The following is a 16,103-nucleotide window of genomic DNA, read 5'->3' on the forward strand; positions in this document are numbered from 1 at the left end:
GACTTCTCCACTCAGTGCCAAAGTCTCCTATTTTATCCGCCCTCTATATCTGAAAGTAAAATAGCATAGTGACTCTCTAAATTAGGACCTGAAGTAGCAGCATAAGAAGTCAACAAGCAGCAGCTATTTAAAAAGATAATGTGGAGTCCATGGGCACTTTTAACTTAAAGTTGCAATGAAACAAATAACTTATGGTTACTTTAAACAGGTATAAATTTTTATTTCATTAGGGCACTATAAACAAAAGTAGCATACGTGCATGTATATCCTGTGAGTTCAATGCAATGTAAGATACATAGTTTAATATAAGAGCAAAGTAATACTTATTCTTTGCAGTGAATAGGCAGGCAGCTCCCTCCCACAATTCACTGACAGCCAGATGCACTGGAATTTCAACCTACATTCATTCATTTCAGAGGGACAGCTGCATGCCTTGCACCATACAGTATATACAGTTAGTTATTAACCCCTCTGGCTTTCTGGTAGAAGAGAAACAGTTTGTTCTTTTGAGGACAGCAGACAATTCTCCAAATAGAACAACACAACCAAAACTGTGGTACCAGGGCTAGGAAAGATTATTCTTGAATCTCTGATAACATATGGTAATCTATAAGAAGTTCCAAAAAAGCCACAAAAGGAATGAGACGTTAGCTTCAAAGATCATTCCAGAAAGCAGGTAACAACACAGTCTGCTATAATAAGCAGCTATAAACAGTTTTAAACAAATAATAGCAATATTATTATTATGGTTTGGTTGCAGTTAGCCAGATGTTTAGACTGGATTTGCCTTTTATCCACCTATTTATTCCAACATTTATATATATATATATATATATATATATATATATATATATATATATATATATATATATATATATATATATATATATATCATTCAAAGTGGCATACATACTTAACATCCCTGTTTTCTGTTTTTCCCATAACGACAATCTTGCCAGGTGAGTTGGCTGACAGTGACTGGACCAAAGTCTTCCAGCCAGGTTTCATGCCTAAGGGACACTTGGAACTCAAGTCTCCTGGTTTTTAAGCCACACTTTGACCATCACAGGTAATCCCCGACCTATGACTATTTGTTCAGCAACCATTCAAAGTTATGACGGTGCTGAACAAATGATGGTTACAACTAATCTCTGGAGTTCCAACCATTGTAGCGCCCCCCCCCCCACAGTCACATGATCACCATCTGGGCACTTGGCAAACCATTTGTGTATTTGACCAGTTGCCAAACACCCTCAATCATGTGATTGCCATTTTCATCCTTCCCTGCTAATTTCTCCAGAAAGTCAGTGGGGAAGCTGGCAGGGAAAGTTGCAAGTTGCTGGCGTAAGTCTCCGTGACCTGCTCATTCTCCCAAGCTGTTAATTCACATAATACTATGAATGTTCCCTGACCCTCATGGCGCCTCCCTTGCATCCTTCCCCACCCTCTCCTGCACCTCTGTCCCTCCCCCCAACCAGCAACAGACACTTACCTGCCTGCCAACCTGGAACTTGCAACTTCCTGCTGGCTTCCCAATGACTTGGTTATGGGAAGCTGGCAGGAAGTTGCCTTACCGAATGTCCATGGGGCTCGGTTAACAGCAACTGAGACTGCAGGAATTGCCATTGCTAAGTAGTGCAGTCATACTTTGTATTAATGACAGAAATTCCAGTCCGAATTATTGTGATAATTGAGGACTATGTGTACACCAAACTGACTTCATAATTGAGAGCTCGTAATATTGCATAAGAATACTGTGGCTGCATATGATATTAATATAATTTATTGTCTTTGATATACATTTTCTCTATGCAAGTTCAGTAATTGTACATCTTGGACAAAAGACCAACATAATCTCATGATTAATGTAAAGAGTCTTAGGGTTGCCACTCCATTTTTCTATTGACAGTTATTCTGAAATGCTGTCTATATTTTTAATGCTTGTGATTCTATTTATTGCTTGTAAGATTAGTCTCCTCACATAAAAGTAGAGCCGATTTCCCTAACCACATGCCTATAAAGTCAGAAGAGGTGGCATTATGCCATTCATTTTCTTTTACCATTTCCTCCTTTTTTTCTTGTGCCCAGGTGATGGGAGCCTTATCTCTTTTACATGCTGGGTCATGTGGAGGAGAACAGGTAAAGGTATCATTCTGGAAGATAGGACTCATCAGGAATTGGACCTAGGGTGTGTAAGGCTCAGTCCTGCTACTATATTTATGTATTTGTTGGAAAGGAAAGGGGAAAGGGGAAAGAACCCTTAGCCTCTTTCATAATCCTTTATAGTCCATTTCAAGCTCAATGAAACAAAACTATTCAGCAAAGATCACTCAGCTTTGCATAGTGAATCTCATTAGATTAGAAGAAATTAATTTTGCACATCACGTCAAATACACTTTTCAATCAAATATCTGCTTTGCAGTGGTACTACTGGCAATATCATGAATAATGCAAGATATTTATCAAGGGCAAATAACATGCAGGGTAGAGTTTTGCCTTGAATTCATATAATGTCATATATATTCCTTCTGTTGATAGTGGCATTATGTAGTTATAGATCTGTTTATAAGCTACAACAAATGGTCCACTGAATTATGCCATGTTATAAAGCAAAAACCCTCACAAACTAACATCCTCACTCCCCCCTGAACAGTACATAATGAAGAAAAAGTACAATATACCATGGGAAAATTCAGTTCAAGCACATGTCAAAGGAAAGATCCTATTCAGTTTTTTAATGACTGATTTCTGAAAACTTAATACAGTATGGACTATCTCAATAAGATGTCCTTTAGATATGTGGAAGCAGATTCTTTGAAACTGCTGGCATACTACCTGGAAATTCTGCAAATCAGAATCCCAAACAGTTGTCACAGTAGCGGAAAACAGATATAGCAGCAAGCTTCTTTTCTCCTTTTGACAGCAAATATCAAAACCTTAATGCCATGAGTAGAAGATATCTTTCTGTACTTGAAATATAGAAGAACTACTTTATTTCTTCTAAGAGCTGTTATTGAACGACTGCTGACAAATAACTGCTTTTGTAAGCTATTTATATGATTCATATTATATAAGAGGGCAGACTTCATTGAATTAAGTTGTCATAAGCTATAGAATAAAGAAAAAATTCACAATCTCCTTTCTTGAAATGACCATATTTTATCTTGAAACATTTTTATGCTTTATTTGTAGTACATTTATATCCTGCTTTCTTACATCATGGAACTATATTCTAAGTAATTATTAAAAGACTGAATCAATTCTATACTACATCAATGACTCATTAGTTTATAAATCATAAATTCAGATTACTAGCAGATCTTCACCAAAGGAGTATTTTGTGCTCCTGTTAGTTGGTGGTTTAAATAGCAAGCTTGGAGATTAAATACAGAACATTGAATATAATAAACTGTTCCTACTGGAAAATAAAAAAGACTCTCCCAGCTGCCCACCAAAGTGCTTCTTTCCATATGACTTCTACAGAACAGTTTTTAGTTGAGGAAGCTGGGTCAGGGGGCTGAAAGGGGCAACCATATTTTCCATTCCTTCCAGCATGTGTTCTGCTCTTGTCTATTCTAGACTTCAGTCAGAAGCTTTGCATACCAATCCTATACTGTGAATGAATGCTATCCATGTCTGAAAGCATTAGAGTTTGTCAGTGTGCAAAACACTATCAGATTGTTTTCTGCAGCTCTAACACAGTGTTTAAAACCAGCCAGGGTAATTTTAAAATTTCTAAAACATTCCACTTACCTTTCTTGAACTTATGTATTGGAAGCTTCTTAAGCTGATCCTTTTGCAGGCGATTCCTTCTTGCTCTGTGTCTATCCTGAACAAATTTTGTTATCTTGAAAGAGAAAAATAAAATAAGAAAGTATAGGACTACTCAATTTGTTTCAAGTTACCTAAAAAGAAGGAAGTATAATAAAACTATTTATAAAATACAACAATAAGACTCCTACATGTAAATTCTTATCCAAATCTTCAGTTAACATAATACGAAGTTTAAACTTTCAGCAGTTATGGACTGCTAAAAAAAAATATGGTAACTGTAAGAATCACCTACTTCTACTGTTCCCAAAGATGTACAACAGATACTTACACAGAATTTCAGATCATTTTTTAGATCTCGAAACTATTTCATTTTTGGTTTTATATAATATATGGTGATATGGAAGCCACCTTGACTCATGGAAGTTCACTATACCTTTAACTCAACTACTGGTTCCTAGGGGTAATCTTACAAAGCCTACCATAAAAGCATGCCCTATTCCAGTGATGGTGAACCTTTTAGAGACTGGATGCCCAAAAACTGGCCCCGCCCCCACATCCCCCGCCCCACCTGCCCGCAAGGCCACAGACTGCCTCCAGGGCCCGCCGCAGATTGCCCAGGCAGCCCAGCAGCGCTATGGTGGTCATGCCCTCTGCCCGCGCCCTGAAGCATCAACTGCGCACGATGGGGTATGAGGGCAGAGTCTTGTCTATGCTGCCTGGCTGCCATGTCCTTGGCTGCGCTGCTCCGCGTGGGCCATGCTCAGGGACGACTCTCCTTCAGGGGGGCTGCTGGAGAGGAGGGGGTCACGGGGGGAGGGGAGGCTGTGGCAATGGCACATGTGCCCATAGAGAGGGCTCCAGATGCCGCCTCTGGCACCCATGCCATAGGTTCACCACCACTGCCCTATTCTGCTGCTTGCTCTTTATATTCAATTTGTATAAATTGGTAGAAAAATAGTTTTATTACAGTTTCAGTAATTTTGTAATGAAGATTTTATAGTTTTATTGTTCTGTGAATCTATGTAAACTGCAAAGAGTAGACAGTATACGAACAGGGTTACATCCAAATATAGCAAGCAGATTTTGCGGGTCACTGCCTGGCAACTCTTCTACACCAAAGGCCAGTTATTTCTTTGAGTCCTGGCACAAAACCCTTTTCTTATGGTTATGTTTCAGGTGGGCCATGATCTCATGTTGAAACTGAATGCATTATTACATTTGCGCAGAAAATCTCCACTGCATATTCTGATGGATTCCTCTTGCAGCCAGGATATTTAAATGAGTGCAAAGGACTGCAATCCAAATTGTTCCCTAGCAGTTAAGGTAGACATGTTTGCCACACTCTTTCTCCTATCATGAGCAATCTTCCTCTCTCTTAGTGCCCCTATTTTCTTTCCATGTAGAACTACTTATGCTCCATCTCAATCTCCAGCTTCTGCATTTAGCAGTGTGGATAAGATACAACCACATATCTTGAATCAGAATCAGAATATAGAAATTCATTAAATATACAGTATTTGGCTAGGAACAGAAGTGACAAACAAAAATGTCACTATTATGCTTGGACAGGTAGAAGGTAATTAAATAACTGTGACTAAAATTTCAAACAAGCATGTGAATGTAACTTTAACAAGAACCAGACTGCAATTAATCCCTGTCCTCTCTTGTCTCTAACTTCATTTGTCAGAATGCAGCACCAACCTGGGTTTTGTTCTGCTGAACCTAATCCTTAGCTATCAGGAGACAGTAATTGAAAAAGTGGAAGTAACTGGAATCTTGGTACTAATACATTTACAGTGACATTAACACTCTTTTCATTATACAACAAAGCTATATTCTCACAAAGTCTCCTTAGCCAAGCTTACTGAACAGAAAAAAAGGGGTTTTATTACAAAATCTTGGAAACTTGACATATGTATACTTAGCCCTCACTCCATCCCAACCCAAATCAGTGAGTACTTTACTGCTCTTTAATGCCTTTGATCCTCTTTCCATTTATCTTTTTATTTAAGGCAGCCATTTATAAGATACAAGCAGAATGTCCATCTAGTCTTGTTCTGAAAATTTTGCAAATTTTCATTCTCGTGCTCAGAGAACTCCATAACAACTGAATTCAAAAGAATTTCTTTTTAGCATTACCAATTAGATGTAAGTGTTGGCTTTCATTTCTCCTGTCAAGATATGCACCTGTCCTCCTGCCTAATATTGAACTTAGCAATCATTTAAAAATAGGATGCAGAAAGTCCAAAAAGAAAAAAAGTTGTCCATTTATAACCGATTCTTTGAACAGTCACATATGTATTCACAGAATTTGCTGAATCCTGTATCACAGCAAGCATTTGAGGGTTTTTCTACATTACTAGCTGTTTCAAGAGATTCTGAAAAGCTAAACCAGTCACTAATGTGAGGATATGGGGATGACTAAAAGCACAATCCATAAATAAGCAGGAAATCTTCCTTTTGCAGCAGTTTGTTATGTTTATTTAATTTTTGAAGTACTATCCACACCTTTATCCTGGATTATATTTTAGATATGAAAATAAAAATTATTTCAAGAGAAAAACATTTTTCCAGTTCACGTTCATTTGACTAGTACTATTTTAATAAATTTGCCGCACAAAAAATTATCTATTACTCTAAGTACTAGCTACTTTTTGTTCACTTGCTTATGTAAAAGAAATGCATTAATCCTCAAAAAAAATAATAAAATAAAATTCTTAAAGGTCTGATGCATTAAATCTTGCATAATAAACTCTTGTATTCCAGATACATTTGAAAATATCTGGAATCATAGTTCCCTTAACCTGCAACATAAAAAGGATTTTAATCTTTAATTTGCTTCTCTAACCTACTATGATATTCAACTTCTAGTCTACCCCAATTCCTAAAAGAAACAATGAAAAAGAATTGTGACAAAAACTATAAGCTTCATATACCATCAGAAGCAACAAACATATTTTAATTAAAGGTTGGGTTTATAATATTTGCACGTGAAACCTTCTATGTGGCATGCAGGGGGATTCATATCATATTAAGTTGAATATAAAAACTATCATAAGGAAGCTCTTCTTAAACTGATGAATCCATGGAAAATTCAACTGGAGTGATAACCCAAACAACTTTTTAAAGCTATGCTAAAGATTCTAATGTACAGTTTACCTAATGCCAGCAATATCTTTCACAAATACTTACACTAAACATTAAAACAATGAGTTCAGCAGTAAAAATGTGTTTATATGTGTAGAGAAAATCTAAAGATAACATAATGAGAAAATATTATACCTACCATGAATATAACAATAAGGATGAGACAGATTCCCACAATAATTAAGAATGGGATTAGATAATATTCCAAAGGAAGACTGAACTCTGGAATTAGCACAATATGGGCTCTGTGAAGGAAAAGAAAATTAATTTATTGTAAAAATTCTAGCAACATGTTATACAGAGAAGAATATCTGTAAGGAAATCTGAAAATACTTCACTTTTCTTCTGCTAAGATACTTGATTGTTACATTTGGTTATATATTTCTTTGAAGTTTTAAATTTACACAGATCATATCTGTGGGCACTTTTATACTGTATATTTTTATAAGCCAGCATTATTTTTAAATAAAATCCTATAACTTTAGAAGGTTACCCTTGCATAAATTTGTTTAAAATTTGAACACTGAAACCTACAAATTTCATATAACTTTCACAAGAAAATAGACGGTTTTGAAATATGGGAATATACTTAAATCTGTGGCAATTTCAGCATCAAAAGCAAGCAAAACACCATCCTTACACTTAATCTGAATATTTTGTTCTGTATATCACCATAGTAAGTAGAAAGTTTGTGAGGCATCTCATACATACCCTTTTTCATAAGTAAATTCTTCTGTAAGAGATTTAGCAGATGTTTCACCAATGAAAACTGATGGAATGTCAATCTTCTTTAAAATTTCAACTGTTTTAAAAAAAAGATGATAACTAGTAATCACTAATCCAACTGTGATATTTATTAAATTTATGTGCTGCCCATCTCGGCAATGAAGCGATATGCTGTTTCCCTAATGTAATTTGCACAGTGCTGCGGAAATTGCCGAAGCAGATCACTTCATTGCTGGGCTGCATGCCCACATCATAAGTGGCTGCCATTTCAGTGTAGCCGCAAGGAATTGAGGCTGCTCTGAAAATGGTAGCCACTTTCAGGACCCAGCCATGCAGCCCAGGGACGCTAAGGGATAGAGGGGTCTGCCAATCTTCCCCAATGTGAGGTCCAGAGACATTCAAAAGGTTAGTGCATGATGGGGATAGGGAAGAGGCCCAAGCCCTTTGGGGACCTGGCATGCATGGAGGGGGGGAAGGTCTGTGGGGGACACAGTGGAGCCTGCCTTCTCTAAATGTTTTGGTTCCTTTCCTAACTGGGCATTTTTCCAACATTAAACCTTATATTTGTCCTGGCATATGACAGATTTTCAAATCTGCCCCAGTTATAGTTTTGTGTTTTTGGCCCTCAGTTAACAACCACTCATTCAGCAACCATTCAAATTTATAATGGTGCTAAATGAGTGGTGCTTACAATCAGTGCTCAAAGTTCCGGCCATGATCACATGATTATGATCTGAGTATTTGGCAACCAGCCTGAATTTCTGACTGTCACAGCATTCCACTGTCAATTGTGATTTGCTACGTTCCCTGCCCTTCCCACAAACAATATTAATGGAGAAACCATCATGAAATTGAAAGTTGCAGACACATGAGGTCATCAGCAACTCATAGAGATTCATTTACCAATAGTAACTAGGAACTGCTGGAACTGCTATATCAGCACAGTCACGTGACATTGTGCTTTATGACATTGCATAGTGAAGGAAATCACAGTCCCAATCTCAGTCTTAATTACTGTTAAGTAAAACTACCTGTATTCACAGGCTAAAAGATAGAAGAGTTCTTGGCATAATGCATCTGATTCTGTGTTGCTCTCATTTGATTGTAATGATGTGTCCACAAAGTTCATATTAAAGAATTTTTTTTATTTTGTTGGAATTCTTAGTGGGAACAAAAAAAATGATATACCATCACCACTGAGAAACAGAATAGTTTTCAAACAGGAGAGAATTAATACCTGTACTTACTGTCTTGAGATCCCATGCTAATGAGGTCATCAGAGTCAACATTGTGAACAATTGCTGCCTTAAACCCAGCTCTCTGTGCATTCAAAACCTGCATGTCAAACATACTTGTAATAAGTACTCATTAGAGATACATTATTTACTTCTGCTACCCATATATGCTTTGTAAAAGTACTGTCATCTTGAACTAACTTCTCATTTTATTTGTGAACTGTTCTTATACTATGCAAACTGTACAAAAGAAAGTGAGTGATATATATTAATATAATACACAGTTTCATAAATAAGTAAAACAGATTATTTAAGGTTTGACTACTGTACTATGTTGTTTAGTTTCTCTTCCTTTGTAAACATTTTATTAGATCTACTGAGTCCTGAATATAACAGAGCTGCCTCCCACATTAGGCTACATCAAGCTTATTACACTTCCTATAACCCAGAGGGCTTGTTCCTTATTCCAATGTTGTCAGTCGAAAGAAATGCTTTTGCAGCATGAAATTCAGTATTCAATATAAAAACACCTTGCATATAGCAACTACAATTTAAAATAGATAATGAATAATGATAATGAATGAAACTAACGAAGTTCGCAGCTTGGGAAATGATCCAGATTTATTTCGAACTATACTATCTGATTTCTGTGCAACAAACCAACTGTTCTAGAAAATAAAGCTAATCTATATCAAAAATTCTTCTGGCCATGACAATTTAATGCAATTCATGCACTTTCTCCTAAGCAAAAGTTTAGTATTACAAACACAAATATATATTTATTGGGAGAAAAGTATGTTTTCATATACTGTATTAAGACCAACATACACATTCAGTAGATCTAGCAGTAAGCATATTGATTATACTGCTTGAGATAGTAAGAAAATAAAAGAACCATTCAGGTAAAACAGCATGGGCAAGTACAGAATCTTCCCTCAACTGCTACTTTTTTCTTAGATGTTAGAAGTTTCTTTTATGCTAAGAATATTCAAAATCATTCCCCTCAGGCAATCAGATGAAGTTACAATCCTGAATGCAATTTAACATATGTGTAAACAGTAACCATAGGGGAAGAGAAAACTTATCCCAATATTCTATTTTGCATTTGTAGAGTTCAGCTCTCCCCATCCCACCCCCAAGCTGCTTAGAATTCTTGAGAGCTGCTTTTTAAATAAAAAACAAGACAAAATGCACTTTTAATTATGCTCATACAACCATTGTGTTCACCCTTATTAACTGCAGTGGGAGTACACACTCTTTTTGCATTCCACTTTTCTAGCAACATTACCAGTCATCTGCCAGCTTGCTATTTTATTAGCACTGCTCTAAAATATGTGAATGGCACATGCAAGGCACCCTCAATCATATGAACACACTGACTGGGCACCTAAGTTTTACAACACTTGTCATTTTTCTTTTTATGCTTGCTTTCAATTATAAACCACAGCAATAGATTTTGCCCAAGCCACAGTTCTAGGTGTTAGGAATTGTGATACTTGGAAGTAGTTATAAAAATTGGAATTAAATCATAATTTCAGATCCTGGGTTATTTTTACTTGAACTGGGAAAATAGCATTAGGGAGGGGAAAATAAGCCTAGGACTGGCAAATGTATTAATTTTAAAAATATACCACCTTTACCATCTCTGTTCACTAATCCCAGAAAGCCATGAGCATGTTCAACATGAACCAGTTGTTTTAAATTCTATCTAAATTCTATAATTTATTGTACAAGTTGTGAAGTCCCCAAGCAATCTTATTACTAGACAGTTGGATTTTACTGTAGTTTAAACTCCATCTCAAGAACCCCCAAAGAATGAAGTAGTTGCATTCTGGAACAAAGCCTAGTGCCAACTCTTTAACACTTCTGAAAATATAAAGAATGCCATTTCTTTACTAAAGTATACAGTACAGGTACCCACAAGAAAAAAAGTTCCAAGTCCTGCATTAAAGACATTCAAATATTGCATATTAAGTTGTTGCCGAAAAAAACCTTCAGAGAAAATGAGTTTCCTCCCACAATGCTTGATATATAAGCAAATTGGAACAAGCAAGAGAAATTGGTGAATAGCCCAAAAACAATTTAATTCAAAGTAGGCAAAGTTTTTTGGGGCAAGGGGGAGACATTTATTATTTTCTGGCAACCTGGATGCTATTATGTCTGGAGAAAAATACAAAAAAGAGAGAACTATTTTCTGTCTTTTTTAAAGTGGGTTTCTATGTATTTTAAATTTCATTGTCTACCAGTTTTCAAGGTGTTACCTGTCTCAAAATGATAAGACTCAGTTCCAACCACCTTCAGCAAGAAGAAATTTGGGGAGCAATTTGCCCAAATTTGATTTATGCACGTGGACTCAACAATGTGACTCTTTTCAAGCAGCATATTTAATATAATTTTGAAGCTTCAGAAACTCCATACATTTCTGAATTGAAGTCATGACAGGTTACTTACCTTTATATCAAAATTGCAATCAAGTCTTCTGATTAATACAAAGAATTCATGGGATGTGTTATCCTTCAGAGGTGGAGGAATTATAGGCTCACAGGCATTCTCGGGTTTTGAATTTATTAGGAAGCCCTGAAAACCATTTTCAAAAGATATGATCAGTATTTTGACATAAGACAGGAAAATTTGGGGAATTATACAGCACAAATAAAAATGTAATATGATTAACAGGAACTGTAAAATAGCAATGCAGGTCTGATATCAAATAAAGTAATTTTAATGACTGCAGAAAGACAATGACATTTCTTTGCAGGGAAGGCATTCCAAAGCCTGAAGAAAGATTGCTTGCTGTCAGCCACCGTCCCCCCATCCCCCCCACTTTCCACAATCAGGCTAGTAACATTGCACAGCAACTCACCTGATGACAAGTCACAGGGCAGGAAAAAAATCATTCTGAATGAGCCAGCCCTTCCAATTTGCAGTGCTGCACCATACAAGAACTTTGGAATCCTTTAGATTGAGCTCAGAACTTTATACATAACCAGTGCAGCAACAAAAGAATAAGTACAACCCTGTAAATGCTTGGTTACTGTAGTCTCTGCCAACTGCAGTTTCTCAATTTCCTTCAATAGCGACCTCAGTCCAGGAACTGTAGCTAGACAAAGGATCCCTACCACTGCTGCAGGAGCCACAAGTCAAGGAGGACTGATTTACTTTTGAAGACGAGGGGAGCTTGGCCCAGAGCTATCACTGGAATTGAATCAGAGCTAACAGTTCCTGAGAAAAAAACAGTATATCCATCTTGCTAGGATTTAATCTGAACTTGTTTTATCCAGTCTACTCCCTCCCAAGGTCAGAGTACCAACTCAATACCTCCAAATCATCTCCAGCCTGGTCTGATCTGTAATGTATAACTGAATGTCATTGGTATATTAATAATTAATACAATTAACATGTTATACTGATATTGTGAAATCTAAAATACATCAGCCAAACATACACAGCCTAAGAAGGTAATATAAATATTAATATCTCATTCAAAATATCTGTATTGGTTTAATTTCACAGAAGTTGCTAGATACCCTCTAGTGCAGTGGTTCTCAACCTGTGGGTCGGGACCCCATTTGGGGTCGAACGACCATTTCACGGGGGTTGCCAAACAATGCAGTCCGCCAATTTTTCCCCCTTTGGCTGTGCTACTCCCTTTTATTCTATTGGCTTTTGAAAGCCAATAGAATAGATTCTCTTGAATAGAGTCTAATTCTATTGGCTTTCAAAAGCCAATAGGAATTGTCCAGACTGTCTCTGCCCTGCTGAGCCCGCCAAAAGTCCCATTCTGCAAACAGTGCTGCAAGTTGTCTGCAGCGAAGGCAAGCTGTCTGGAAGTTTCCACCCCTCCCTGCTGAGCAACTAGTAAAAATGTAAGTAAAAGAGGGCCAAGAATGGGAGGTGGGAGGCCGGCGGGCGCAGGGAAGGTTGCTGGCGCGCGTGGGGCCTGGCGGGTGCCTTACCTCCCTTGGGCTGGGCCAGCTGGTGGCCCAGCCGGTGGTCGGCCTCCACCATCTCTGCCGTTTGCCAGCTATGCCTCGGCCGGCGCAGGGGGCGCACCACGCATGCGCGGCGCTCCTGGGCAGGGAAAGTCCTTGACTTATGACCGGTTGGGTAGTCCTCGACTTATGACCGGTTGGGTAGTCCTCTACTTACGACCGGTTGGGGTCGCGGCATTAAAAAGGTTGAGAACCACTGCTCTAGTGGATAGTTTTAGGTGGTTAGTTGGCATTAGTTTTTTTAAAAAGGCAGTCACTCTGGCTTATTCTATCATGGAATTTCAGCTCTTATGAGATAATTTCTTATAGTATGACCCAGTTTGAAAAGAGAGCAGCAGAAACAGAGAAAACCATCTGGCAAATTTGTTGTACACTCTGTGTATTCTCTGTTGAGAAAGAAAAAAAATATTGCGCTGGAAGGAGAACACTCAGTGTTCCTGTACTGTACCGCTGCCTTCATTATGCTATCAATTATAGGATGTTCATAAGCCAAACTCTCATGGCCAGGAAACTACCCTTTGCCACAATTAACAACTATGCGATTCTCCAAATAAGCACTAATATTTCTAGTACCAGTTGTTGGGAAAGGATGCTCTTCTAAACATTCCCTTCCCCTCTTTATGAGAAAAGAGTCATACAGCGCAATACAAAACAACTCATCCTATCTGTTTTGTGGAAGTACACCAACATTTTAAAATCTAAATTACAAAGTTTCTAATACAAAATTTGGCAATTAGTTCAGTTTACTTATGACTGCTTGTTTTAAATTCTTCTCTTTGGGATAAAAAAATTATGGAAGTTTCATCTAAATCAGTCAAAACTGTTAATGGTGCAAGTATGACATCACTGTAATCAACATCCTTTGCCAGGTAAGGAAGAAATCAGAATCCTAATATCCTAAAGTCCAATACAAATTAAAATTAATCAAATGTCAAGGTACAGTATAACTTATAATGACAACTTTCAAGTACAACTGAGCTATGCTTCCAACTCTATTTCACATGGGCATTGATCCAACAAATCACTTAAGTGTATACTTAAATACACAGATAGGCTATAAAAGTTTCAGTTTTAAGCATATATTAAAAAGCTTTGTTGCAGCCTGCCAATTCTATAGTATTTTAAGCACATTTTTATTAATGCATTTTAGGTATTTTCAACACAAGCAGAATAAAATTTTTATTTAATTTTCATTTTAAATGTATCTCTTAAGAAGGGAAAAACATAGAAAACTTTGTACCCTCTCAGGATCCTTGGCCCTATTGGGCATAATCACTAGAGAAGGAAATAGTATACAGCAAAAACTATTACTTACTTATTGAATCAAATCTTAAAAAGGAGGGTTCCTTTTCAGATAGTCTTCAACTTATACCACTAAGTGATGCAGTTAAGTAAGTTATTAATTTCACCACCTTTTTTGCCACAATAATTAAATGAACGTTAACTTTCTATTGCGTAATTGTTAAGACACAGAATTCAACTCCTGTCAGATAAATGTGCCTGCCTTTTAGATGTATTTAATTATACCCCCAATATGTAATTGCTAATTATTTAATTGCTTCTGTGACACAATGGACATCAGTTTACCATGATTGTCTATCAATAAGTTCCCCTGTCAATTCTTGTAAGCTCAATAATAGTATTTTGCCATCTTGTTTTCTGTCAATCCTTTTACTAATTGTTTCTGATTCAACAAGTATTAGGTCTTCTCCAATTAACTCTTGTCTTCATGGTATAGGTCCAAAACATTTAATGTTTACCTTCATCTTCTGATGAGTTCTGTAGTTTTATAGAGTACTGAATTATTTGTTCTTACAATCCAAAGTATTCTCAATTTTCCCCAGCACCACAATTCAAAGGCATCACTTTTTTATTGTTCAACCTTTCTGATAAACAAGCTTTCAAAGTACATTTTTCACTGAGAAAAACCATAGTCTTGACAAAACATATTTTTGCTCTTGGTGTGTTATTTTTGCATTTAGCATTTTGTCTAGAATTTTGCCATAGCAGATGTCACTTTATTTTATAAATACCACTGTGAATCTTTGAGCTTAGGAAAATGAAGTCTGTTACTACCTCCATTTCCTTATTGTCTGTTCACACTGGCCTGTCATTGCTTGTTGACAGAATCTTTTTTTAAAAGAAATATTGACCAGCAGACTGGCTTTTCTACTCTTTTACTTTCAATAAGAGTAACTTATTGTAGTTACTCCCACTTTACTTTCAGCCATCAAAATGGCATCATTAGCATATCTGAAGTTGCTGATGTTTCTCCCAGCAAACTTAATTCCAGTTTCTGTTTTTTCTTCTCAGGCATTCTGCATAAAAATTATTTTTTTTAAGAAACCACAGCATACAACCTTGGCCTACTCCTTTTCGAATCTAGTTGACTCCATATTCCTTCTAACAGTTATTTCCTGGTGATCGCATAAATTATTCAACAAGTAGATGAGGTAATCCAGTGTTTTAAGGTTTTTTGTTGTGGCTTGTAGAATTAAAAACAGTTATATAATTAATAAAGCAAAAAAAATAATGTATGTTTGAAACTCCCTTGCCTTTTCCATTATCCACCAGATGTTTGCAATATAATATCAGATGCTTCTGCTTCTTCTGAATCGAACTTATACACCTTGTGGCTCTTTCTGTGCATGCTAAAGCCTGGATAGGAAAAAAATTGAGCATTTTCTTACTGCCAGGTGAGATAAATGCAATTTGTGCTTTGAGCATTCTTTAACACTGCTCTTTTTAATATTGGAATAAAAGATTTTTTTTCATATCACTTTACAAGCAACAAGCCTAGCATTTTAAGCGTATCATCTTAAAGTTGCTTTGAGCCAGGAAATAGGTGGCATATACATTTAATCAATAAAATAAGAAAATAAAATAACCTTTAAATAGTTAACTGGTATTTCATGTAATCTCACAACTCATTGCTAGCAATATTTTCTACAGTCCGTTTCACTTCAGTTTCCAGATCCCTGGCTCTAGTTCAGAAATCAAACTACACACACACACACACACACACAGAGAGAGAGAGAGAGAGAGAGAGAGAGAGAGAGAGAGAGAGAGAGAGAGAGAGAGAGAGAGAGAATATCTCACCAATGGGGATCCTCTCATACATTTTTTTTCCCATATATTTCTACTATCACTTCTTTATATCTTTTTTCTTCAATATCTTTTGTCTTCTTTGCCTTTCACAGTGTTTCTTCTTTTCATGAAAATTACACTG

General features: G+C 36.7%; 1 protein-coding gene across 4 annotated transcripts in view; it reads right to left on the minus strand.

The window, feature by feature from the left end:
• Positions 1-16,103, minus strand: part of RNF13 (ring finger protein 13) — a 39,854-nt gene that overhangs the window by 9,506 nt on the left and 14,245 nt on the right. For 2 of the 4 annotated variants that reach the window (XM_039358025.1, XM_039358026.1), the window contains 5 exons: positions 11,334-11,459; positions 8,895-8,982; positions 7,633-7,723; positions 7,061-7,166; positions 3,754-3,847 (listed from right to left, as the gene is read on the minus strand). In XM_039358025.1, the coding sequence (XP_039213959.1) occupies positions 3,754-3,847; positions 7,061-7,166; positions 7,633-7,723; positions 8,895-8,982; positions 11,334-11,459 (505 nt within the window). Of the gene's footprint in view, positions 1-3,753; positions 3,848-7,060; positions 7,167-7,632; positions 7,724-8,884; positions 8,983-11,333; positions 11,460-15,429; positions 15,533-16,103 lie in introns of those variants that run through there. The other 2 variants (XM_039358027.1, XM_039358028.1) reach the window with 2 other exon arrangements.

The sequence above is a fragment of the Crotalus tigris genome, unplaced genomic scaffold, assembly GCF_016545835.1.
Source record: "Crotalus tigris isolate CLP2741 ecotype Arizona unplaced genomic scaffold, ASM1654583v1 scf7180000018970.2248101, whole genome shotgun sequence".
Classification (NCBI taxonomy): domain Eukaryota; kingdom Metazoa; phylum Chordata; class Lepidosauria; order Squamata; family Viperidae; genus Crotalus; species Crotalus tigris.